This window comes from Agelaius tricolor, unplaced genomic scaffold, assembly GCF_023055355.1.
Source record: "Agelaius tricolor isolate 1412-34295 unplaced genomic scaffold, bAgeTri1.0.p SCAF_8, whole genome shotgun sequence".
Taxonomy (NCBI): domain Eukaryota; kingdom Metazoa; phylum Chordata; class Aves; order Passeriformes; family Icteridae; genus Agelaius; species Agelaius tricolor.
This window is the reverse complement of record NW_027269268.1, coordinates 18,410,377-18,436,443: the sequence shown is the minus strand read 5'-3', so window position 1 is coordinate 18,436,443 and position 26,067 is coordinate 18,410,377. Positions and strand designations below refer to the sequence as shown.

The window sequence follows — 26,067 nt, the reverse complement described above, 5'->3', positions numbered from 1 at the left end:
AGAAAAATCAATTGCACTTATGAGAAGGATTGCAATCCCGGAAGGAGAATATCCCAGGTACCTGGGGCGTGCTTAAAGAGGCAAGGGGAGTTAACACACAGTGCAGGCTCAGGATGGGGTTTGCAAGTAATCACCACTCTGGTGTCTTGAAAATTATCTTTTCCAAATGTTCACTGGGGGCTCTGCACATACTGAGCTGAAAGCAAATGTGATGATTCTCAGTGCAGTTGGAAATCTTTAACAAATGATACAGAAGTGACTGGACAGTATTAGAAGACAACACTTAGCCTCATCTTCCCCAGGAGGCCACCTCCCCAACACAGCAGCACATCAATTACAGAGAGAGAGACTGGTTTATCCGTAGCTGCCATCCCTTTATGCTGAAATAATTAACAACTTTGGGAAGGGGGAAAAACAAGTATAAAAGGACATATTGTACTGCCTGCTCTGACAGATTTGTTTGTTTTCAGACTGAAGAATGATTGCTGTTAAACACTGCAAGCCAGTCATGTCTTCTGAAAGCAGACAGGGGCTTTTTTTCTTCCCCTTTTCTTTCTTCTGTAAATTTTGGGCTGCAACTCCAACCCCAAAGGGAAATCATATTAAACTGGATAAGTAGTTCTACACTTCTCTGAATCTCAGGACAATTCTCTTCTTGAAGTTTTGCACATATTCCCTGATAAGAAAGGGTGCACACAGGAATCAACTACAGGCAATGGTTTGCCCATTCCTCCCACTACTTTTTCCTCTTTTTTTAAGACTAAAGCTCTTACTTCTCCCCTCCCAAATAAACTAAAGTTGTAATAGAGCTGATATAAATCAGTCATTACATGGGGAAAAAAACAACAAAACCAAAACCAACCAAAAAACCAGAGAGAGCTTTCAAATACAGACAGTTAACCCCAAATAATAAATAATATTGGAATAAACTAACACAGTTTTGCTCCTGCTTAGTGGACTCCTTCTGAATTCTCTCATCCACTTTTCTGACCACATTCTCTCAGAAATTACCAGGGAGAAAAGGTAAGTCTTTAAGCAGAAGAGCACCTAGAAATGAAATGCTATTCACTTGTCTTTTAACTACTGACACTTATATTGCATTTTACTGCACATTACAGAGTGGTTTAAATTGATACTGACATTAAGAGCAAACTATTACTTACTCTTTCCTTAAGCTGAACTTCTTAATCTCTAACTGTCAAAGTAGTTAAAGAGTCATAAACACTATGCAGTAATGCATCTGCCCAATGATTTTAATCAGCATCAACCCAAGAGTTTCCTTTTCCTCATCTCTTCTTCTCCCCTTCTTTCCCCACAAGTCAAGTATTCTCCATGTGAAAGTAACCTGCAAGAAAACTGAGAATGAAGGGCTAGTCCAGTGATATACTTTACATTCAGAAACCATGAAAAAACCTCAATGGCTGAGAAATACACTTTAAAAAGCTACTGGATTGCTCTATTCCTACAGAAAGGCCACTCTGCATCTTGGTGTGCCCTTACCAACAAAGAGCAGGCTCTTGTTGTACATACCTGATGATATATATGGTTTTTGGTTTCCTAACAATCAGTTTTAGACAAACCTCCTCACTTCTCACTTAAGACTCATGATTCCCAGTAATATTCCATTTGAGGAAGCAAATCTCCATCTATACAGAGAAAAACTGCACTTTACCTGTGCTATGAAAACTTAACTTCCTGCAATTATAACACATCAGAATTACACCTCACGTGCTATTCACATGGACACGCTTCAGTATTCGAGTTTCATTTGGATACCACAAGTCTGATCACAGGGAGGACAAGTTTGAGCAGGGTATTTCCCCCTGTACAACTCATCATCAAGGCTGATGAGGGTAAGCTGCATTAGCAGTTTATTTTGCCAATTTTCAAGCTAAAAGGTGAAACCTAATTGTTCATACTAAGCAACAAACTCTGGAAGCAATCCTCTTAAAAGTGGCAAGACATTGGAATGTCTTTGCAGAATGCAACACAATGCCTGTAAATATAAAAGGAACAAACACTTTCAAAAAGGAAAACAGTAGTGTGCTACATAACATAGAGCAGGTAAATATGCACTACTACACAGTACATAAGCCTGTAATTATTGGAGGTCACTTTCTAAGGCAGTTGTGTTTCAGGAGCCAAAAAAGTTTCTGCGTGCCATATCCTTTTGAAAATCCAAGCAAACCATTTTAGAAATTTAGTGTGAAAGCTAAACATGTCCTACTTGAATATAGCACATATAATATATGTACTACTTGAAGGTAGCACCTGACCTAAAAAACAACAACAACAACAACAAAAACACAAACAAACAAAACCCCAAAAACAACAACAACAACAAAAAACCAAAAACAAACAAAAAAAATAACCCAAACCCAAAACAAACAAAAATCCCAAAACAAACAAAAAAAAGTCTTGCCTTTCCACTGTCTGCTTCTTATCCTGGGAGGCCTAAACTCAGGTACTATTCTGCTGTGCAAGTTTCTGACATAACTGCATTAGGAAAGACAAAAATACTTGCCATGGATTTTCTGAGCTTCTGGGTCATCTGCACTGATGGCAATTATCTTCCAATCTGTCTCTCCTTCATCAACAAGACCTAAAACACCCAAGACCTTCACCTGAACAATCTCACCAGAAGAACGAACCTGAAACAGAAAGTAATGCCACAAAGATTTAGAAGACAACACGTAAAATTTCTCTTTTACCTTAAAAAAAATAGTTTTACATTTTTGACCAGCAGGCTGTAATAAAAATTGCAAGATAGGCTAGAAATACTAAATAGATGTGTACTGGGTTTGCAGATCTTTCTTCCACCATTACTATTGTCCAATCCTCAATTCTCCAGTCAGCATTTATTTAAGTAGACAAGTAGCTAAATTTTTTTTCATTCCCTTTCACCTTAGCTCCCCCACACTTTGTTGGTTTTCCTTCCAAACTGTAAGTCAGAAGTCTCTCATACTTATTTTTTAACTTCTTTCTGTCCCTTGACTCTCTACTTTCTGAACTCAGGATCCTATTTTCTGTCTTTCTATTCCTTCCTCTGGACTCCAATGTACACATATAAACACATAGCAGTCCCCCAGAAATATCAACACAACCATTTTTGCATTTTCTTTGGAACCTTCTCCCTGCCAGCTAATATCTCCTCTTTAACTCTTTCTGGATCCCTTGAAATTCATCTTTAGGTCTCTTACCCCAAATAAAGCCACTTTCACTGAAGTCATTAATTAAATTTCCCCATACCTAAATATCCTAAGAGATCCCTCTTTCAAACTCATCCATTTCATAACCTCATTTTCAATACAGCATTGTTCCATTCTTTGCTGCCTCTAGAATTTTCGTAGAAAATTCTAGAATACGTAGAATTTTCTTTCTTTATACCTACTAATGCTGTTTGCTGCACCTCTTTTTCAGCTATCCATTCCACAACTCATAACTCTGCAACACTACAGCAGGTTCCTGTCTTCTCTAGAAAGGGGATCTACTTCTTTTAGCACCCATGAGTAAAATCAAAACTACCTCCTTTGTGGGTCTGACTTTATAATTCTCATATGCATGATGCTGTCATATTTCCTCATTTTTCAGCAACCTATTCCTAGCACCAATACTGCTAACAGGGAAAAAAGAAATAAATCTTTTCCTTCCCCAAAAATCTTAACTGTCACTCCCTTCACCCAAAACTTACTGTCCAACTACACAACTTCAGGATGTTGTTCTTTTATTTTCCCTTTTAACTAGTATAAAGACTTTACCAAATCCTACTTTCCCCCCCCTTTTTAAAAATCCACCATTTTCTTACCTATTCTCTCCTTAGATCCTCTACTGATACTTTTGTCAGTCCCTAACATTATTAACACATCTTTTCTTTTTTCCATTTGACCTTTTCTTTCAGAAGTTGCTACCAAATTATTAAGTTAAACTTGATAAATTAAATTAATCCTGATAAATACAAACCTTTGAACCTATTTCACAAACATCAATAGGATCATTATCCCCACAACATCCTGTAAGGTTATCCGTATGGTTTGGATCTTCCCAGGTCTGCCAGGGAAAAGAGAACTATCAGTTAACTGCTGAACTGCAATTACAACTCATCTTACCACTAAATTACAAAGATTAGCAAAAGTAACAATAAAAACATCAGCTTTCTGAGAACAGGCTTGCTCAATGGGAGGAGAAAAAGTAAATAGCCAGTGGTCTGACACTGACTAACCCATACTCAGGACAAGTGACATGAGGTTTACTGAGGACATATTTTTCCCGTGTCAATGACTCAACAGATACATTTTACCCAATTGCAGTGATTAAGGCATCAGAGAATCCTGAATATGGATTTTTCTAGTTGCTAGTGATAGTGGGATCAAGCTAGGACATCTTACAATTACATTTTTGTTATACTTACTACATACCATGATATTAACATAAATTCTTTTCTAATACATCTAAGCTTTGAGCGAACCACACTCCTATGCACGTATTTGTCAGCACCCAATAAGCTTTTTAAAGATTTTAGATTTAGGTATGAAGCATTTCTGAGTATTTTGAGACATGTACGTTCCAAAGGACAGCTAAGAGTTGAAGACCAAAGAGGCAAGTTTAAACTCCTGCTCTGAGCACTGCACAAGCAAGGAATCCTAGCTGAGTTATACTAATTTAATTACTGCACAAGTACTTGCTTCTACTTTTACAAGTAATGAGTAATTCATCCTACAGTTGAGAAGCTTTTCTGTTAAGAACTGTGAGTCCAATTAGGTGTTGTTGAAAAGATTATAGAAAACTTTTTTTCCCAAGGAGCTACGCTGCTAGCTTCTATGGTCTGTGACCATAACTCCACCCCAAACTTGCTCTTGAGAACTTGACTGGTACTGGAATGCAAAATGATGAAAAGAATATGTTTAGGCAGCAGAATCATTACCAAAAAACTGCTGAAATGAAATCAAGAGAGAATTTAAACTTAATATTTACTTTTCCAGTACTCTTCACAGAATGAACTAGGTTGGCTGGAAAAGATCGTGGAGATCAAGTCTCAAGTCCAACCTATGACCTAACACCACCTCATCAACTAAACCATGGCACTGAGTGCCACATCCAACCTTTTTTAAATACCTCCAGGAACAGTGACTCCACCACCTCCCTGGGCAGCCCATTACAATGCCCAGAAAAAAATTTCTGCAAAATTTTTTTTCTAATATCTAGCCTAAACTTCTCCTGACACAGCTTAAGACTGTGTCCTCTCATCCTTCCAAAGTGCTTTTTATTTAGGGCTGCATTATAGCAGTACTTCTCTTCTGCCCAGTCACACCTCTTCACCTCTAGGTTAGAAGGAAGGAATAGTATTGTTCTCTGGACAGCACAGCAACTTCTGCTATGATAGCAAATAGTCTAATATGGTAGAAATTAAAAATGACAATTATGTTCAGCCCTCCCCAGCTCACCAAGTAACAAGGGATGCTGAACATTTCTCCTGAGGAAAGTATTCTAAGTCCAAAATAATGCACTTTTTGCAGGAAAATATTCCAAATAATTTCCAAATAATTCTGGCTTTGAACTAAGGAACGCACAAATTTCAAAACATTAAATAGAGTCGCTGGTTTCCAACTACACCTACTTGGAAACTTTGTCTACTGACACTGCTGACTGGACAAGATCTTCATTGTTCTGATTCAAGAACCTGCCTAGTATCTCCACTCCAGGGATCAAACATGTAAGCAGATTTTTGGGACTCAACTTTCATTGCTTATACAGTTACTTATTTTCTTACAGTTGCTTGTTTTCTTACTGCTTATACAGTAAGGAAATAAATTGCTCTTTTCAAGCTCCATCATGTTCTTCAGTACTAACTGAAGTCTAATTTTTTATTCACAGAAATGAAAAAAGTTTAAAGCTTTTAAATTATGCTCAAATTTCAGCCATTAGATGGGCTTTTTCAAGGCTCAAAGTTTTCAATGTGTCATGATCAGTAAAGTCTCACAGTTCAGAGAAATCTTAAGGAAGGCAGTTGAGGTTTAATCTAAAAAAGAACAGCCCTTGTGTTCCTCTTTGTTAAAGATATTAAGAAATCCCAATTAAAATTTAAACTGCAGTTCATGAAAATCTTAAATCAGTTTTTAAATAAATGCCTTGTTTAAGCAGAAAAGGTCTACTTGACAAAATATTCTTGAATGGCAGACCATGACAATTTAATTCTATCACTACAATGTAGAGGCACCGACTAAAGATTTGAGATTTCTTGATCATTTAACTCCTTCCTGAAAACACAGCTCCTATTTATTCCCACACCCAAATTCCGATCAAAATTTATGGACACAATAAAGTTCAACATAAAAAATCCTAATTTACAAATGTATCAAAGAGAATCACCCCTCTTGCAGCTGATTTGCATTCAGGCAGTATCCAAGATTTACAAGGCAATTTACACAGAAGACAGAAAACTTTCACCATTATAACAAAAATGTTACCTGTGGGAGGGCACCATAATTCCATATATAACCCTTGTGAGGAAAGATATTTGCCACATATCGAAGCTTGCCTTTCTTTGTATCATGTTTAATGGGATTCAATGGCTCCTCAGTGGCAATCTAAGCAGATCGTGAAAAAAGGTGGGGGAGCCGGGAGAGGGAAAGAGAGAAGGAGAATGTTAAAATGGAAAGCAATTAATTCCATACCCAGCCAGTGAGAAAGATCCATCTGGCAGCACAAGCTTGTGGTTTGAGGACTATTAAAACTACTACAGCCTCACTCTGAATCTCAAGGGTCATATTCAAAAAGCAGCTTATTAAGGTATTAAATAATGCTGTAAAGTATGCAAGAAAAAAATGAATCTAGAAGAGAAAGTAATAAATTTCTAAGGAGGCTGTCATGGTCAAACATAAAAACTGAAAGGAACTTAAGTCAGAAGCTCTTGCACTTTATGGTACAAGTTCAACACACATGCAAATGGTGGCACAACATCTTGCAACAACAGGGGCTTTGACAGCCTCTTTGACAGAGGAAATGTTTCATGTTCTTGCCCTCTGCTCCTTGCTCTCCAATTGCAAACACCCCCTTTTTTTCCATCACCTCTCATCATACAAATGCTTTTCCCAAGCACAAGTTCCTCATAGTCAGCAAATGCCAACTTAATGCAGATTTGGAACAAGTCAAGCTACCATTTGAAGAGGGCATTCGTACTCCTAAAGAAGCACCGGCAGAAGAGCTGAACTACAGCTGAACAGTAACATCCTCCCCCAAGGCCCATACACAAACCACACACACAGAGCCACTGCCTGAGTTACCCACCACAGCTAATTTGCACTGTAACCACCCTTTGACACTCCACACCACAGTCCCAACCCACCAACCCACATTAGCTTGGCTCTTGCTTACAAACACTCATCTGAGTGGCAAAACATTTGTTACAGGCTCAAGTGATTACACTCAAGTGGTGCATAGTTTCCCTGCATGAGCACACAGCCCTCAGCCCATATCCATTTTATATCCCTGGCCTTTACCTGAAGCACCATCACCAAACTCATCTCAAAGGAATTCCGCCTTTTAGAACCACCAACCTCAACAGCATGTACTCATTCTAAAAGTAAACCCTCCCCAAGAGCCAAGATGATGGTTCACACATTTCTGGCTTCACACTGGATTCTACCTGCTCCTGGTCATAACCTAACAGTAAAGAGTTCAAACAGGCCACCTGGAACACTGATGGAAGTGGAGCTCAGCAATGCTTTTTGTTCACGGAAACTGGGACAAAGAGGAGTAACTGAGGGCACCAAGGGAAGAAAAACAGAAATAGAACAAGCTGAGGAGCAGGAGATCTGTTGCAGGAAATGTAACAGTGGGTAAATATTCATACTAATGCAAGGTTTAATGTCCTGAAGTCTCCATTGCATGTGAGGAGAGATGAGCAGACAAGATCTGGTAATAGCAGGAATTAGCAGTTTACCATGGTCGGGACTGAAGGATTGCCAGGACACGATGGCAATGCAAGACAACTACCTTAATTGATGCAGCAAATTTTAAGGATATTAAAAGTTAAATATTAGGAAACTACGTCTAGTCTCCTCCACCAAACCCAAAAAGCCTAAAATCAATGATTTCTAAACTTAGCAGGACAAACTTTTCTACTCTTGACATAATGAGAAGCATAGGGAGAGCACCCTGAGCTTTAGGCAGAGTTCAAGTAGCACTGTCAAATGGATCCTCTGCAAAAGAGAACTCAGCTGCCACAATAAATCACGAGCTTAAAATAAGGGGTAAATATCTGAGGTAACCCTGCTTGAAGAGTAATAGCTGTGATGGCAAACACAGTTCTATCATCAGGGAAAGGAGAAAAAAATTCTCAAATAGCAGGCTAAGAAAGTTCATTGGTATTATTTTCAATAGTTAAAAAGAGTTAACAGCTCAACCACAAACTTCCTTAAAAGCATCTGGGAAGCATGTCTAAAATTAAAACAAATGTTCAAGAAGACAGGACATACCCTGGTGAGATCTGTTGTTTCACAAACACTACAAATGCTTTTACTACTTGTAAAATATCTCCCTGCAGGAGTTCATACTTTCAATCAGTGAAGTCCCCAATTATTTTTTTTTTGGTCATAAGGAAATGGTCTTTTAGTTGCAACTCCATTTGTTGGGATGTTCAGATTTGGCCTAACACACTATACAGTGGAAATGATGAATTAAATCATCTGAGTGGAATGCTCCATAAGCAAGCAAGCGTTAGTCTAAATGCTGGAAAACAGCCTAAAAGTTAGTACTCCAGGACTCTGCTGCAGATATGCTGCACTCTGCAGTGAGAGGGTTGTCAAAAAGCAGTGCCCACCTGCTTTTCCTGTTTCCACCAAGAAAACAATCAGTAGCTCAACACTTTCTGTAATTGCAAAGAAAGTGTATGCACCACTTCAAACCAATTTTTTAACAGAGAACATTTTAGTGTACAAAGAGCAATCGAAACTGTGATTAAATTCTGCCTACTGGAAGCCACTGCATTGTTTTAGCTCCCACAAAAACCTATATAATCAAGGTATTTTCCTTAATTACCTCCATTTTTGCATTACTCCAACGAGGCACTTCTACAATCATATTAAACAGGACCTAAAACAAAAAAATAGCAACAGAACTGAAAATAAATTCCACTTGGCAATTAGTATTTTACAGTAACACAAATTCTCTCCTGTGCATTCAGCAGCAACACACATCACATTTCTCTGTTACAGCCACTTTTATTTGTATAGTTCCTTTGTATCAACCTCCATGGTTCATCCCTTCCCCACCTCACCCCTTTAAGAATATGGACAACAACAAGCGACAGAAATACTCCTGATGTTTTTTGTTCCCATGTCAATATCACCCTTCACAAAATGTTCAGAATGTCCATGGAATGGTTTGCCATGAGGCAGAGGTTCAGTCTACTTGCCAGAGAGGACTGAATGTTTCTATAGGACAGAGTTAGCTTCCCTTAAGCAGCAGAAAGGATCATGTTTTGAGTTTTTTCCCCATTGATTTATTCCTTCAGGCCCTCCTCTTTTGCCTTTCTATTTTTCAAAACTCATGCAAATTTCACTTCTGTTTCTCAGTCACATCTGGTTCAAGTGAGCTGATACTAATCCAAAAGTAATGGCAGAGGAAGGGCATGGACACAGACACCTCACATTTGTGTTAGTCTTCCTAACAGAAACAAAGTGAAAGTTTTTTAAGAAGGTGGTGTGGGAGGAAAAAACCCAATAAACATGTAAACTTTCATGTGTTTAGAATAAAAATAAGCAGACTACACCTTCTTACTGAGGAGGTTAAAGCAACATTTTCCAAAGAGAAAAATTCTGTGTAACTGACCTAAGATTTCTTCTTATGAAGCTGAGTTAAACCCTACCAAGGAGCAGAGTACTTACTGAATTGGGTAACTAGAACAAACCATCAAGCAAGGTCTACAACCTGTTTTAGACTACTACAATAACCTCAAAAATATCACATTGCCTGGGACATCTCTTCATAGCCAAGGAAAAATCACATTGGTATTAGCAATTGCAACAGGTCAGGAAAGACAAAATATGTTTGTGCAGAAATTCGTAAGAAAAAAATACAAAGTTGAACCAAATGAAGACTTGCACTGATACTCTAACTACACCACAATTAAGGTTCCAGTGAACCCTTAAATATTTGTATTTTTGCTCATTGCACCCTGCAGCTGCAAGGTCAAACAGGGTCAATGTCACAGTCTGATTAAAGTAATTCCAATGGTTCTATGATCATCTCCTCCCAAACAAATCTGGCAGGTGGAAAGCAAGAAAGCAAAGGAAAATCCCAACTGTCACTCAGCATTTCTACTATGAGATCACAAGCTATGCACAATACTGGCAGCCAATTCCCAATAAATTTAAACTATATTTGCCATCCATAAGTACTGTGCCCATAATGCAATCAATGGCATGTCAGATGGAATCACTTCTCCCAATCAGGTCATGACCAAATAAAAAAAAAGAAAAAAATGTTTCAGATAAGTCTCAGTTTCATAAAATACACCTTATGTATGTAAGAACAGTTGAAACTAAAGTAAAGAGGGCTCAAAAATGTCAACACCAAGCAAGAAGATAGAACAAAGTAACATACATGCATGAGCAGGTAAGAGAAGGGTTGGAAGAGTGCCAAATAAAGTATGCACATCCATCTGGGAAACACTTGGAAAAGAGAACAGTATGAAAGCCAGTGCTGACAAGAAACTCTAAGGGAACTGCCAAGCAGGCCAAAAAATTGTTCTGACTGGTAGCTACAGGCAGAAAACTTACAAACCACTGGAATTATACAGGATGTCTTCCCCTCCACCACAATCCTGTATTTTTGTTGTTTAGATACTGCCATATGCTTTCCTGTCCATGAAGAATGCAAAGGCTTCAGCAGCCTCTATGCTTGGTTTTGAGCTTTTAATTAGTCAACAGTTAGTCCAGGTCTTCACCAAACCAATTGTCAGGGCTGGACTACACTGGACTGAAATTAATGCAATGCTGCTCTCAAAAACATTATAAAATCACTTGGATTCAACTCAGCTTGAAGACCAGGCCCTCATAATTTGTGGTATCAGTCAAACGTGAATTGTCAAGAGTCTTAAATGTGACAGCCTGACAGATTAATTTGTATGCAAAAAAAATCCCCAAAAGTACTCTCTCTAATGCTAAGCTGCCACAAGCATTTACAAAAGATTAATGACTTCATTCAGTGTTTACATTTAAAAATAAAAAGTTTTATTTATAGGGCAATCAAATTTTCACAGTGGTAAGACTAGATTCACTCATGTGGAAAGGAGAGCACATATTAGATATTTTGACAGATGGAAAGAGAACCAGACTACCTAGTATTATAGGAGTTCTTTCCTATCTTGTTTTCCTCCTTGACTAAGTAACACACAGGAATGTTTCCATCACTCTTTTATCCCAGACCAAGAACCTATTCTTTCTAACCACTTGAAAGTTGTCCTCCATCCCCTGCTGTAAACTGTCCCTGCCTCAGCTGAAAACAGAAATGCAAGTGTCAGACACTACTTGTCTCCACAGATTACCATCTGCATGTGTCATTCAGCAGTTAGTTTTGGCTGGTGAATGCATCTGGTAATTGATATTTTTATATTAGATCAGTAAAATAAAAAATTCCACCTCACCAACCCCCTAAGTAAGCACTTCTAACCCCTCAAGCAATGGCAAGACTGTTTCAACAGCCCATTAGACACACCTTCAAATCACAGCAAAAAGATCTCTTATTAAACAAAAACTATTGCTTACAAAGTTTACCATTTAACTGCCTTAGTACAACAGCAGTCAATTGGCCTGCCTGTGAGATCACTGCAGTCCAGATTTAACCCAGCTCTTCAAGTGCCTCATGGAGAAGGGACTCTATGAGTGTCAACCATGCAACTGGCTGGCTGACAGTTTCCTCAGGACAGTATTCCTGGAGCATGCAAGAAAAGAGGAGGAAAGTGTCCTAGATTCAGAAAAAGGGACAGAATGCATCTGCTAGGGAAAGGGAGCTGAAGAGCCCAGAGGGACACTTAACCCACGGTATTGCGTCAGTGTGAACACGAGACAAATATTTGTACTTAAACTCTGTTATACCTTGAAGAGGTGATGGGGCAGGGGAGGTCTGAAATCTACTTGCTCAACCCAGAGAAGTCAAAAGTACATTTCCTAATTCCTACAACTGCATAAGAAAATCAGCAGAAAATTACATCAGTAGGAACGACTAGTATGTGTAAATGATACCCCTTATTTCCTAAGAACTACACCCTAAGTAGATTACATGGGAACTCACGTAGGTTTTAACTGTTTTCTTTTTTCGGGTGTTGTCTTTAACACCTCTTGGCACCTTACTGCATTCCATTTCAGCTGAACATCATTTTTAATGTATCATGATATAGTTTTTGTTGAGACAAGCAAAAATGTCTCTTTCAGACAGAAAACAGAAACAGCTCTTGGTTTTTGAAATTAAAAAAAACATAGAAAGATAAAAAGATATACAAAAATACTTCAGCATATTTGTACAGCAAGTATTGAGAAAAGCAAGAAAATACAGACTGTTGTACCCAGGTAAACTGTTAGTCATCATTCTGTCCTATAAGACTGACGGTCTTAAAAAAACCCCTGGTTTTAACTAGTTAAACTACTTTAAAAAAACAACTAGTTCTGGCTGCACAGATTCTTACAGAAAATAACTAATTTTGATCCAGGGTTGTTTTTAGAAACCTAAGTATCAGAAGGAAAAAAAAACAACAAACCATGACCTTTCTGATGCCTGCCTTTCTGGACTGCCCTATATCTCTCTCAAAACCAATTCTTCCTTACCTAACTTTCCCTTTCTTGTTCAACTAGTTTCTTTCCCAGTCATTCCAAAGTTCCTTACTTCATACACTTGAGGGAAGGGTTTTGAATAGGTATGATTTTGCTCAAGGGTTGCAACCCTTAAAGCTCTGCTTGGAAGGTTCAGATAATTTGAGGCAGAAGTGGAGTAACCTCTACAGACTGCAATTTGCCATCATCATGCATGACAAGAGATATGCTAAAGCTTACAGTTACTTTGCTAGTTTTTTGTAGTAGAATGCTTTAAAAAATCTAAAAGCAGTAGAGGTAGCATTTGAGGGCTGTTGACTCTTTGTCATAGAGAAGTTCTGAGTCCAGAAGCAAGAGAGAAGAAAAAGCAGCTATCATTTCCTTTTTTTTTCTGTCTGCTGATTTATAATCTGGCAGGGATTCTCATCAACCATCAACTGAACATGGCAGCATGTACCTGAGGACTAACAAGAATGAAAATCATAAGCTGTAGTCTGGCAGTAGTGTGAACAAAGGGTGATGTTTAAAAGAAAGAAAGCAAATAAAAGAAAAAAAGAGGAAAAAAAGGAGAAGCTAAATATGGACTGTCATTAAATATATCCAGAAATAACTGGAGTGCGAATTCCTTATCAAATAAATAGCCATGTTATAAGCATTCCCAATGCAACACTTGCTGTAAGATATTTGCCAATTAAAACAACAAACCAGATGCTAGCAGCATCTGGACACCAAAGAGAAAGTGGAACTTCTCCAATATAAATTAACATGCCACATTGCAAAAGAGGAATGCAATGTCCAGCATAAACACAGAGTGCCTGCAGTCTCTTGACAGTGTACTTCCCTCCTGTTATACTGGAAAGGGAATCACAAACACCATGGAGGTACAGTAGCTTTTACACACAGGAATCTCACTGGTGTCAGGCACATTCTCTGATAAACCAGTTATGGGACACATTCACCTGCAAAACTATGCCATGTACAACCCTGACGTGGATAAATATGAACCACAGGCTTTCTCAAGTTTAGGGAATCATTCATTTGAAGCTAAGTTGGATCAAATAATTGATGTAACTTTCTCAGTAAATCAACAATACTCTGGGTGGATTTCAACTGGACTGATGAGTAAAGATTACTTCCACTCTCAGCATTTGTTCATCTGTAGGAACACAAAGCAAGGCTGCATCTAATGGACACATCCATAGCAAAAGTCTGTGCAAGTTCAAGCATCAGGGTGAAAGATTCACTGATAACCTAAAATTTGGAACACAAATCCCTGACCACATAATGGGCACACTGTAGCCCTGGTCACAATATACTGAAAAACTGTCTAACAACACCAAGGACAGTTACAGAGACTGTAGTTAAGGCAGAATGCAAAGTCAGCACAAAGCGTGCACCTGTTCTGCACAGAAAATGACGACAGCTTCTCCTTTCCTATGAAGCATACCAACTTTACCAAATGACATCTCTGACACCAGTTTTGAACATTGCTGGAAGCACAAGGTCAGATCACCTATGCAGACTGCATACCACCCTGATGAGCCCTTAAATCTCACCCGACTAGTTAATTTATCAGAAATTTTTGGCTCACAGAAGCATTTCAGCTCAAGTCCACAAGGGCATTCCTGCAATGTGTAATCCACAGGATACAACAAAACAAAAGCTGTATTGGTTTCCTTTCTATTTTTTTTTCAAATGCTCTTGTGAATGTCTCCAAGTTAGAGGACTATAATCTCTACATGTTCGGACAGACTCCTCACCAGAGCCAGCACATGAAACATTGTATTTCAAGAACACCTGGGTCCTCTGAAAGACACCACATGTGAATACTTCTCCGAAGATATACAATGACAAGTAGATTAGAAACTCTTTCAACTACAGCAGGGAACAACATGTCATGTTGGCCTTGAAAAGAAAATGATGACCTCTTCAAGCCCTCCTCCTGCCAGACAAGGAAGACCATATTCAACAGTCAGGCTCTGACAGTTTTGACTGTAAACCTAGTGGAAAGATCCACTTTTCCAGACAGAAATGTGAAACTTTTGAAACCTGTCACAGAGATTTACTTCGGCAGGAGTGGATTCCAAGTGCTTAAGGCAATGCAGGGGTTCAGGCCCCTGAAATTAATAGCAAACTGCTAGTAATTTTAAGACTGGAGCTGAAATGTTACTTCTTTCAGCATAGTTTCTACCTCAAAATAACTTCTTTCTTGTCATCAAACAGCCAAAAACCACCTGCAAAAGCAAAAAGGTCAGTTGTCAGCAGCATCTGCAAAGCTAAATTTAACTGAGATTTGGGAAGGTCTAAAATGTTACAAGAAGTGGTTGAACTAGTGAAAACAGTTAATACAGAAACTCGAAAGTGTTTCCCTTAGAAACTACAAACTGAAGCTGCAAAACAGCTGACACAGACTTGTAGGATGTGTGCTCTCTATCCTACAAACGTTGAAAGCTGAAACTCCTCTAACTTAGAGACTTTTTCTGACATCAGGAACACCAAGGACAATTAAAAGTAGATTAGACTGACTAAAGTGACTCTTCCAAAATTATCTTCGTTTTCCATAGCTAGACTGCCATCGATAAACACCAGTTCAGCATGATTTAACAAACTTCATTTAATTTAAATCTTTAAGAGGGCTTGCTTTTGTCTGGAGTAACAAATAACTGCCACCCTAAAAGCATAAGTTTCAAAGATGCATTTCCAGGATAAGAACTATCACTTTTGAATTTTGGTCAAATTCAGTGAAGGATCAACTGAGTAAGAGGTAGCAGCAGCAGCCTTTGCATTCCTAGACAAGAACAAGGAGTCCAGGGCTTCGAAGGTCTTCTGAAATCAGTACATTACATTAAATTCCTTATTTTCCATTTATTCCCTGGTTAAGCTATGCTTTCCCTGCATACAAGCACACAAGGATGCATCTCTCATCAGGCAAGGTGAGGAGAGCTGCTGAAGAGCCCAGTGTAAGAAGAAACTGCTTTCCAGAACACAAAGATCCTCCTGTTTTCCCTCTCCTCCCCAAATCCCTAAGATCACGATGAAAAAGGTGCTCTCATATTTCACCATTTAAGTATGTTTGGGAAGCTTACAGCCCACACATCTGTTTGCCTAATTGTATCAAAAGCCTGCTAGGATTGAAATGTACATTTGCCTTAGCTCATTTTCTGTAGTTCTATTAAACCACAGTCCAGAGCTGTCTCACAACAGGAATTATGTGAAGCAGCTCTGGAAGCTACACTGGGCAAGGAAACAAGAGCTGCTCAGCCTCACTGGCATTCTACCCCTCTTTCCACAGGCTACTAGAAACACGGTTTTCAACAAGCTACAATGCTCCTCACAGCACAGACAAATGCAGTTTTGAACAATTTCAGATTCTGCATGAAATGTCTTTGCACCAGTGGGTATTTATAAGCAGCTGAGACACAGAATACTTGACTTGCCAGCAGGAGCTGTAAACAAGAATTGATGTTGCAAGACAATGATTTTTGATAAAAGTCTACTGGCACATACTCTTTCTCCTGAATAGTTCCTCTTTGAGGCATGATTCTACATCTACTAAACAGTACCTAAATGGGCATCAAGCTACAGGAAATCTAAAAAGCCTTACTTAGGCATTGTAGCTTGAATGAATCACAGAGCAAAGGGAGAGGAAATAAATAGTGCAGGACTGTGTGGGGACTGCTGTGCAGCACAAGAACCAGTGCACCACACACTGGCTGCAAAACTATGAGAACCCAGACAATTAGGGCTGTTCTTTCACATCAGATGGGTAGCTACAGTTTTGCAATATGACTGGCCAAACAGATAGGAGAAGATAAGGATTGGAACACACACCCGCCCACCCACATATAATGGCATTAAAACATAGTTTGGCTCATTTTTCTTCTATCACATTCTTTTACTAAGTTTTAGATGGGCCTATGCCAGGCAAAGCACAGCAAAAATTGTTACATTTTGGAAAAGACACTTGAATAAACAAATAGTGTTTCAAAACAAAAGCCTGAGCACATCTTCCATGTTTCCTAGGCTTCTATCAGTCTTAACTTCAATGCTGGATAATGCTGAACCATTAGCAGATGTGGTTTTTCACCCTTTGGGCCTCCCAGCTGAGTAGAGAAAACGACATAACCCCAGTTCTAAAAAGCAGATCCTCAGTATAATTTCTGCCCTAACATACTTAGGATTTTTGAAGTTCTGTATATAAACCAAAGATTATCCACAGTCAGAGAATAATGAATATTTCATTAAGGGAGGTTTTACTGCAAATATTTCTGAACATAATAGCAAAAAAGATAACACATCTACACTGCAAAAGTCATAACAAACCTTTGAAAGATTTGGCATAAGTGTTTGCCTTTGAGAACATCTTGATCAATAAAGGAATTCTGACATTTCTGGCCCATTCAAAGAGGAGAATATTAAATCTCTTTAAGTCTTCTCCTAAAAGACTTGCATTTGAAGATACGTCAACTATATTCAGTGACAGCAAGTTCACTTTGCAGAAAAGTGATGTTGGAAAGGAAATAGAGGAAATAGTTGAAAAAAAACAACAAGAAAAAAAACTTAGCAGTACCTCAGATCCAGTAGTCTTTGCCCTCTTTGCAGGAATTTCTTTATCCTACAGGGAAAGAGTGAAGTAAAGAAGTATATAAAGAATACTAGAAAGCAACAGCGTATTCACATAAATACAGGCAACAGTACTTTGCAATGAAATTGAAACAACCCTTTGTGAGCACAAAGGCCTAAATTATAACTTTTAAAAGTAAGTACTCAGTTCTGTTTCATTGTGAAATTCTAACCTTCGAGACATTAACAAAGGAAGATAAAAAATATACAAGGACACATGTACTTTCTCCCAGCTACCACGAAATTTAGGCAGCAATTTAGGCCTGTACTCCACTGATTAAAAACAGTCATCCTTCTGTACAGCTGAAGAAGACAAAAACCAATCCAAAATAAACAAAACCAGTCCAAAAAAAAAAAGGCTGGATTTATCCATCATAAAGTCCATAAATCTTAGACAAGGGGATGGAAAAACTCTAGCATACATCCTTAAGTCATCCTCCTGCAAACAAGGCAAAATTAACAGAGACCTTAACCATGACTTCCCTTCTTGCTCACCCTTCAGACCCTATATTGGGTAGAATGCTATTTCCCCACAAATGAATGTCTCTCCACACTGATCAGACACTGCTGTACTCTAATTTAACCTACTGGTAAAATCACAGGCTATAAGCTACTCCCACAAACTTTTAACTCTAGGTGCAGGGACAGCAAGGCCTCTGGAAACATGTGATGAAAATGCCCATTGCTTTTCTAGCAACAGCACGGACTGAACATGGCATCTTAATAATGATACTCTGAATGGCCTGCCTCTCCCACTGACAAGCACTGGGGTCTGCTGATCAAAAAGGTTTCATTCAGATTTCCAATCTCTCAGATTTAATAATTTAAGAGATTGGTTCATCAGTTCAGGAGTCTCCATCTGAACATGTTCAAACTACTGACCTTTTGCACCACTCATATCACCCATAGAGACTCAGCAACAAAACAAGAAAACGACTAAAACTCCCCCAGCCTGTTTGTGTCACAAGCACCCTGTGATAAGCAAAGCTCAGCCTAAACCAAAGACTGGCAGTTCTCCCATCAGTGACAGACTAAACAGCCGTTTCATTATTGCTGTAATGAAACCCCAGGGAGGGCGGCTAACAAGACGTGACAGTGCTCAGCTGCACCTCGCGCACTGCGAATCTCCAAAGGTGTGATTACCACTTCTCCCCTGGGCATTGCTGCTGCCTTCCAATTCTAATGCTCCTTTTGGGAATTAAAGACATACACCATAAGCTATGCAAGCGTGTGCTGTACATCCGCGACAAAGAAATGTACACTTCTAATGGCAGGTGTAGAAAACTGCTAATTCAAAAAGCGTAACAGCAGAAAATTAATTCAAGCACAAACCTAAACACAGAGAATTATCACAAGATACAGTAAGGGTTCTCCTGCCCTCAATCACTTAAGAGACTTAAAGAGACACCTAGGCTTGTATAAACAGCAATCATTATGTTTCACTGCAAGTTACTAAACTTAGCAGAGAAAATTTGGTGAAGTCATTGTGCCTGCATTACATAAGGGCATCAGTCTGGGTTAGAGTGGCCCTTTCTGGCACTATACATTTCTCTGTTGATTACCAAAAAAAAAGCTTTTAAAACCTGCACTTTTATCTAAAGAACAACAACAAAACTATTAGTATTTTGAAATTAATGATGTTTCAAGGCATAAAAGCATACCTCTTTAGATCCAGCAAACAAGGGAATGTCATGGAACGGGGAAATATATTTACCATCTGCATTCTCTGAAAGACAAAACAAGTAACATTGTAAACCTAAAGATACGGCATAAGATGTTTGTGTTGCTAAACATCACACAATACAGAAATGTATATATGCTATGACTGTGCATCAGTTAAACTTTTTCTGAAGTTCAATTTCAAGCATGTGCCAACATGGAGGACAAGGAATTTGAGTGTTTTGACAAGGAATTATTAGAATCAAAGTTATTACTTTAGAATTCAACACTATGCTTCTCTTCTACCTGGCAATACAAGATATACAAGGATGAGAAGATTCTTTCATTCTTTTCTATTCCCTGGCCATACACAACCATTAACAAATAAAAAAAAAACCAAAAAAAACAACAAACCCAAAGGAACCTCATTTCCATCAGTGGTAAGTGAATTCATCTGGGTTTCTAGCAGTGTTGCCCCTGTGATTGCACTGTATTTCTAATAAACAGAGTTTCATGACCACAAATCTCCCAACATAATAGGCCAAATTCTGATCAAAAGTGAGGGATGGGATAAGTGCTCTAAAGCCCTCGATATGAAACACCACACCTTGAAACCACCAGAAATTGATCTTAACTTAGTGGCGACCCAATCTGCACCTCAGCCTTGCCCCCACTCTAGAAAGAAACTAATTTCACTGGAGTGTATATCACATCAAGAGAGTGCAAACACTAATTCAAATCCCAAGGAATTTCTCCTCTGCTAGCACCCCTATTCATAGTAAAGGAAAAAGCAGACAAGGCACTTCACTCAGCTCTGGACTTTAGACCACTTCAGCAAAGAAGAGTAAATGGAGCTGATGTGCGATTCCTGGAAACCTCCCAGATGTTCCTCCCAAAAACAAAATTTAGTGGTAAGCTGTTTATTCCCACCAAATAAAGTGACTTTCTCTAGACGATCTCCTGCACTGGAATGAGCACAAGGGAGCTCTGGCAGCGCTGCCAAGCGCGCACACGCCGCCTCCGCTTCTCCCACACCAGCAGACGTCAGAGTTGACTGTAGGTCAATGGACCAGAAACGTACAAACCCACTGCGATAGGACTGGCACACGAACAAGACAACACTGTTCCGAAAATGCGTAATACTGAGCACGGGACACCCTCAGCTCTCGCTGGGTCTTGAGACGCCTCCTGGAGCCCTGCCCGTGCCCTCGCACTGCCGCTCGCCGGCCCCGCTCGGGGCTGGAGCCCCACGATTTGGATGCCAGCCTCCCGCCTCAGTGACGTGTCTGGTGGGTGGGAGGGCGGCCCTGCTCACAAGGGACAGGCTGGGCTGTCACACCCCAGAGCCTCTCACGGCTGTCCCTGGGGTGCCACAGGCCCCGCGGCCAGGCTGCCGCTACCCGGCATCACGGCACCGCTTCACCCCCGGCATCCTCCGGGGCTCGGCAAAGGCACGGCCGGGCCGGGGATGAGCAGGCCCAGCATCCCCTCCAAAAGCCGGGATGTCTACTAGCAGTGAGGATCTGCCCTCACTCTCTACAAAAACACTGCTCTCCCTCTGCAGCGGCGGGAAGGCTCGGGTGCGATACCTCAGCCGGCCCAAGGAGCCGCCGCGGGAGCGGGGAGCCGCCGCGGGAGCGGGGAGCCGCCGCCGCCGCCACCTCCGTGCGCCCCGCGGGCCGGGGAAGGAAAAGGTTTATGGAGTCCGCGGACTGCTACTTACTAAAGTAGAGGCGGTAGTCGGGAGAGTTGGGCCGGCCCCGCTGTTCCGTGCTGTAGCGGGACATGGCGCCCAGGCGCCCCCACCCCCGCGCCGCCAGCAGCAGCCGCGACAGCCCCGGCGGCGCTCGCATGATGGCGGCGGCCGCGCGCCGCCTTCCCTCCCCTTCCTGCGGCCGCCGCCGCGCCGGCCCTGCCCCGCCTGCTGCGGCCCCGGCCGGGCCCAGGGCAGCGCTGCGGGGAGAGGCTGGGGCGGCACAGCCTCAGGGAGGGCCCCACCGGCTTGAAATTAATAGTAAGGAAAGGCAGCCCCTCCTTGAGGCGGTAGGTGACCGCAGCGGGAGGCAGGCAAGCTGGCGCAGATGGTAGCCCGGGTGTTCCCAGGCTTGGTGCTCGCAGGCCGCCAGCACTGCCGCAAAGGGGGATGCCGAGAGCATGGAGCCAGGCTCTTCTCGGTGATGCCAAGCACTAGGACGCGAGGGAGTGAGCAGAAACTGACACACAGCAAGTCCCACTGAACTTACGCTAGAGCAGATTTTCATGATGGCCTCACTACTGTTTCCCTATGTACACCTCTGAAATGTGTCGGTGCTGGGTCTTTGATGGAGCTGTATTCTAGTGTGTAGACTTCCCATTACAAGAAGGCTCTGGGGGGGGGGGGGGAAAGCTATAGTCTCCTCTGATTTGTGCCACTGCTTTCTGCATTTGTGACAATAGGCATCTCCAGGAGAGCAGAGAGGAAATTTGCAGGGCCATTGCCCACTTCTGCAGAAGCTACAAAATAGTACTACATATTTCATCAGAAGAGTTGGCATCTGAGTTCACCAAATGCAAAGTTTTCAGGGGTAATCCCCTGAATTGAACATGTAGGGGTGAAATTCTTCATAGACTCATAGATCTGGGGGGAAGGGTCCTTAAAGATCATGTAGCTCCTCCTTGCCATGGACAGGGACACCTTTTACCAGACCAGGTTGCTCAGAGCTCCATCCAACCTGGCAATGAACATTTCCAGGGATGGTGCATCCACAACCTCTCTGGGCAACCTGTTCCAGAGTCTTCCTCACAGTAAAGAATTTCTTTATTATATCTAATCCTGGACATACTCTCTTTCAGTCAGAAGCCATTCCCCTTGTCCCATCATACTCCTGTAAGAAGTCCCTCTCCGTCTTTCTTTTAGGCTCTCCTCAGATACCAGCAGCTCTCTGTAGTTCTAAGTCTTTTAAGTTTGTCCAGAGAGCAAACAATCTGTATTTCATGTGGAGTAATTAAAAAAAGGATAAACTTATATAATGTTTTTTCTATTATAATAAAATCCATTATGTGCTTTCTTTGAGTTGGCCTGCTGCTGAAATGGGCATGGTTAAAAGGAAACACGTGCCATAGGCCTAGAATTCTGCCTCTGCGTAGTTCTGAGGAATCTGAACTTCATTTATATAAAGCCAGAGCCTTTGAAAATCACTTACTGAGAATACACACAGGATTTTTTTACACTTGTAAGGCTGACAGATGGGTGTAAGGTTATTCTAGTAGGAGTCCAATTCCTATTTATTTTCCTCTACAAACTGAAAAGTGAAACACACTGCAGTGTCCAGGAGTCCTGGTAAGATGCACAAAGTCTGAGCACAGAGTTCTCCTTTGCCTTGTGTTGTGAACATGGTCTTACCTAAAACTCTCTCATCTGTAATGGGAAATCAGCTGTGAAGCATTTAGAATTTATTAAATATAAACGAGTTTCTGTGCCGGCGCTGTTTAGATGCATAAATAAATGCCATCATGTTACCTAGCAAGGGTAGATGATACAGCAGAAAACCACACTGACACCCTGCTAGTGCTACCAGAGCAGAGTGATACTTTAGTACTCTAAGATGTCCAAAATTATCCTAGTACTGCAGAAATATTAATCCTTTAAATAGGTTTGATTGTATTTTTCAGTATTGTGCATTATATTTCACATATAATACAGCTGAAATACACCAATACTCCTCAAGTCATGTTTGGGTAAGACCAGCTCCGTGGTTAGAATAAGTTTACCTACCATCCTTCAAATAAATGTTTTGGTTCCAGTATTTACCTTGAGCAAATTCTCCAGAATTACCAAGTCTTTTACTGCCAAGGGATTTTTTCACATTCATTCCCAAGTGTTTTACATCTAGCTCCTTGCATATCATTCCAATTGGGCCAGCAAAAAGCATTTATAGGACTGATCCCGTTCATTGACCTTGTAACAGCTCCTGCTGAAAAACAATGAAAATATTGCTATTTATTTCAATGGAATTAGAGCCAGGTCCTTAAGACTTAAGTAGAACTTACATGGTGCTTAGGTTTTATGCTTGCCCTCTGCACAGGGGTGAATCTCATTCCAGCAAAATGCCACTGGAGTATAGCAAAAACTCAGCAGCAATATAACCATCTAAGCCTGAAGGACGTCCTTATTTTAAAAGTTTGTGCTCTGCAGCATACATTTACATGGGTTTTAGGTAAATTTGTATATACACACATAAATATTTTAAAATTAATGTTTTGCCCATTAAAGTGCTGTGCAAATTAAATGCAGAAAATATTATCTATATTTTAATTTAAGGAAACCCATCCTCCTGAAGGAAAATAATTTTCATCTTTTCACCTAATAAAGCTTTGAAGAATTTCATTAGTACAACTATGTGCTATTTCAGTGCATTTGCTCTTGGCTGGTGATCACATCATTATCATTAAATTTTGCTGTAATAGAAGTTCTATCTCCATGGCTTATAAGACCATTAATCTGAAGGAAACAATTCCTGCCAGCCTTCTGTTTTGCTGCTACCTGTGTGCAGAAGTTACAGCCAGGATTCCTCCCTGCCTGCCCAGCCACCTCAGTGGAACAGGTCACTTCCAGGGCCTGCAGGCCAGTGCTCTCTCATTCAGCCAGCACCATCTCCCCCTCCTGCCAGTGGATCAGCTGGAACCAGTGCTCACTCTCCCACCTGCCAATGGATCAGCTGGAACCAGTGCTCCCCAGGGCAGATCAAGCCAGGCAAGGCTAACTGAGGCAATTTAGGGACTTTGGGCTAAGTTATTCAGGCTGCTTTTCAGCCAAAGCAAGTTAAGGGCCATGAACAACTCCTGCAGATCTTTGCACTGAGTCCTCAGCAGAAGAAGGATGACAAATCATTGGAGTGGGTGACCTCTTTCATTGGCACAGCTGGATTTGGCAGAGGATGTCTAGAGAGGATGTCTACAAGCAGCCAAGTCACAGATGGATTTGTATATTGCTCACTGATGGATGCCTGATGGCAATGAAGGACTGCGTCATCTAACTGAAAGGAATCATTGTGTATTTCAGTAACTAGAACTAGGTTTATCAAGTTACACTACTTTCCATCTCAATGTGAATATTGAGGCTCCTATCCCACAGACACTAAGTATCTTGGGTCACACTGTGAACCCTTGTTTTGCAGCAGTGAATTCACTTCTGTAACCCAATTGCTTTAAAGAGACTGATCTTCTGTATTTATGCAAAATTTTGATTTAGTCATAATACTTATTACTGTTAGGAAGATTTTAAGTTTACACCCTGTTTTTCTCTGAATAAATTGTTTGTCTGAGCTGTTTTGTCTAAGCTGTTTCTTTTTAAATCATGCTTTTTTTTAGGCTCCCCTGTGAAGTGTGTTAGGTTTGCTTGCCACACTTTACTTCTCTGGACCTCTGCCTAGAAAGTGATTTGCCTATCAAGAGGCCAGGACACCACGACTGACTCTAGTTTTATCAGATATTTCCATTTCTTCCCTCCTAGGCATCTGTACTGAGTTAATTTTAAGCTCTGTGAACCCAGGATTTTCAGCCTACACTATCTCACATTAAACTTGTTTGTGAATATGAACTGAAGCTTAATTTTTTTAAGACTCTTATCTTTGTTACTCCAAGGCAATTCCTCCATCACAAAACAAAAATCACCAAATAGTATTCTCTCTGGTTCATTCTTTCATTCATTCTTTCACAAATGAGCACAAACAGGAACATAGAGAAAAAGAAAAAAAGGGCTCCAGTTCAGCTATAACAATACTGTCTGGAAATATAAAATTTTAGTGTGAAGCTGTAAATCTATAATGATTCAAAATAGAGACCTAGAAGGAAAATCTTTCCATTTGCTCATGATGGTCCATTTTCAGGTTCCATTCCTCTCTTGATTTGCGAATTGCCAGACTTAAGGTTCTCAAAGAATTCCACAGAAAATATTTCATCTTGGTAATTTCTATGCCCTCTTATTTTACATTGAAACACACCAGTAATGAAGAATCATCTTCCTGTTCTTTTACCTATGCCTTGCTCTCTTGCTTGTCTTTCCTCATTAGCTTTGATATCACAGTGCCATCTACTTGATCAACAGAGTCAGGTTATTTTCCTTAGAAAATTACACGGCTCTAACACTGAAGAATTCAAAGGGCTGCTCGGTTTCCTGGCAAGTTCTCTCTCCTTCTCACCTCCCAGCCCTTTCAAAGAAGCACTGCCCTTAGATGTCCCCCTCTGGGAGCTGGCCCAGCTCCAATCCTATCAGACCTACACAAAGCCCTGGCTGGATAGTGACAGATCCACAGCGCTGCAAGGACAATCCAAGCCCTGCCGACCCTTTTCTCAGCATCCCTTCTCCTCTCTGGCAGGTGTTTCAATTTGAGAGATGGGTCCCCCTCTGTAGGCAGAAAACACATTTGCCTTTTGTGTGTGTAAACTGGAGCAGAGGCTTTGTTTGGAGTAAGAAAGCATCACAGCAGTCGGAGGAGATAGATTGCATATCTTGAAAGGTTGAGCCATCCCTTCTTAGAAATATCCACAGCCTAGCCTGAGCCCCAGCAGGCATGTACTTTATGAATTTTTCCTACAAATATTTAGACAAGAAACACTGTAGACAGGGCTAAAAGAAATTATCACTGTGCACTTACTTCTAAAGACCTGTTTCTCTACAGGAATCACCAGTCTGGCAAGATCAACAGTAGGACTGAAGGTGAGACTGCCACACTAAATAACTTTTCACCTACAAGACAGGCTTTTTTCTCTTTTTGTACTATTGAAAGGTGTTTGAAGTTTTTTCCAATGTATATTTCAAAGTAATTTTGATTCATTCATTGTGAAAAATCAGCATGTAGACTCCAGTTTTACCAGTCCCTAAGCCTTATCTTTTTATTGCTTTTTTCCTCACCTGTCATGCTGTTCTTATCTTACTAGTACTGTTGCAAACAGGTAGAGTGTACATACCAGCCACTTTCCTGTGCTCAAAGTCCTCGAT

General features: G+C 40.5%; 1 protein-coding gene across 1 annotated transcript in view; it reads right to left on the bottom strand.

Moving 5' to 3' along the window:
* PPA2 (inorganic pyrophosphatase 2) overlaps nt 1-20,983 on the bottom strand; it is a 34,775-nt gene extending 13,792 nt beyond the window's left edge. Inside the window, exons 1-7 of the mRNA XM_071431809.1 lie at nt 20,812-20,983; nt 19,091-19,155; nt 17,377-17,421; nt 9,037-9,090; nt 6,465-6,584; nt 3,961-4,047; nt 2,525-2,651 (exon numbers count right to left, since the gene is read on the bottom strand). Of these exons, the coding sequence (XP_071287910.1) occupies nt 2,525-2,651; nt 3,961-4,047; nt 6,465-6,584; nt 9,037-9,090; nt 17,377-17,421; nt 19,091-19,155; nt 20,812-20,941 (628 nt within the window). The 5' untranslated portion in view covers nt 20,942-20,983. The remainder of the gene's footprint in view (nt 1-2,524; nt 2,652-3,960; nt 4,048-6,464; nt 6,585-9,036; nt 9,091-17,376; nt 17,422-19,090; nt 19,156-20,811) is intronic.
* Between the last annotated feature and the right edge of the window lie 5,084 nt (nt 20,984-26,067).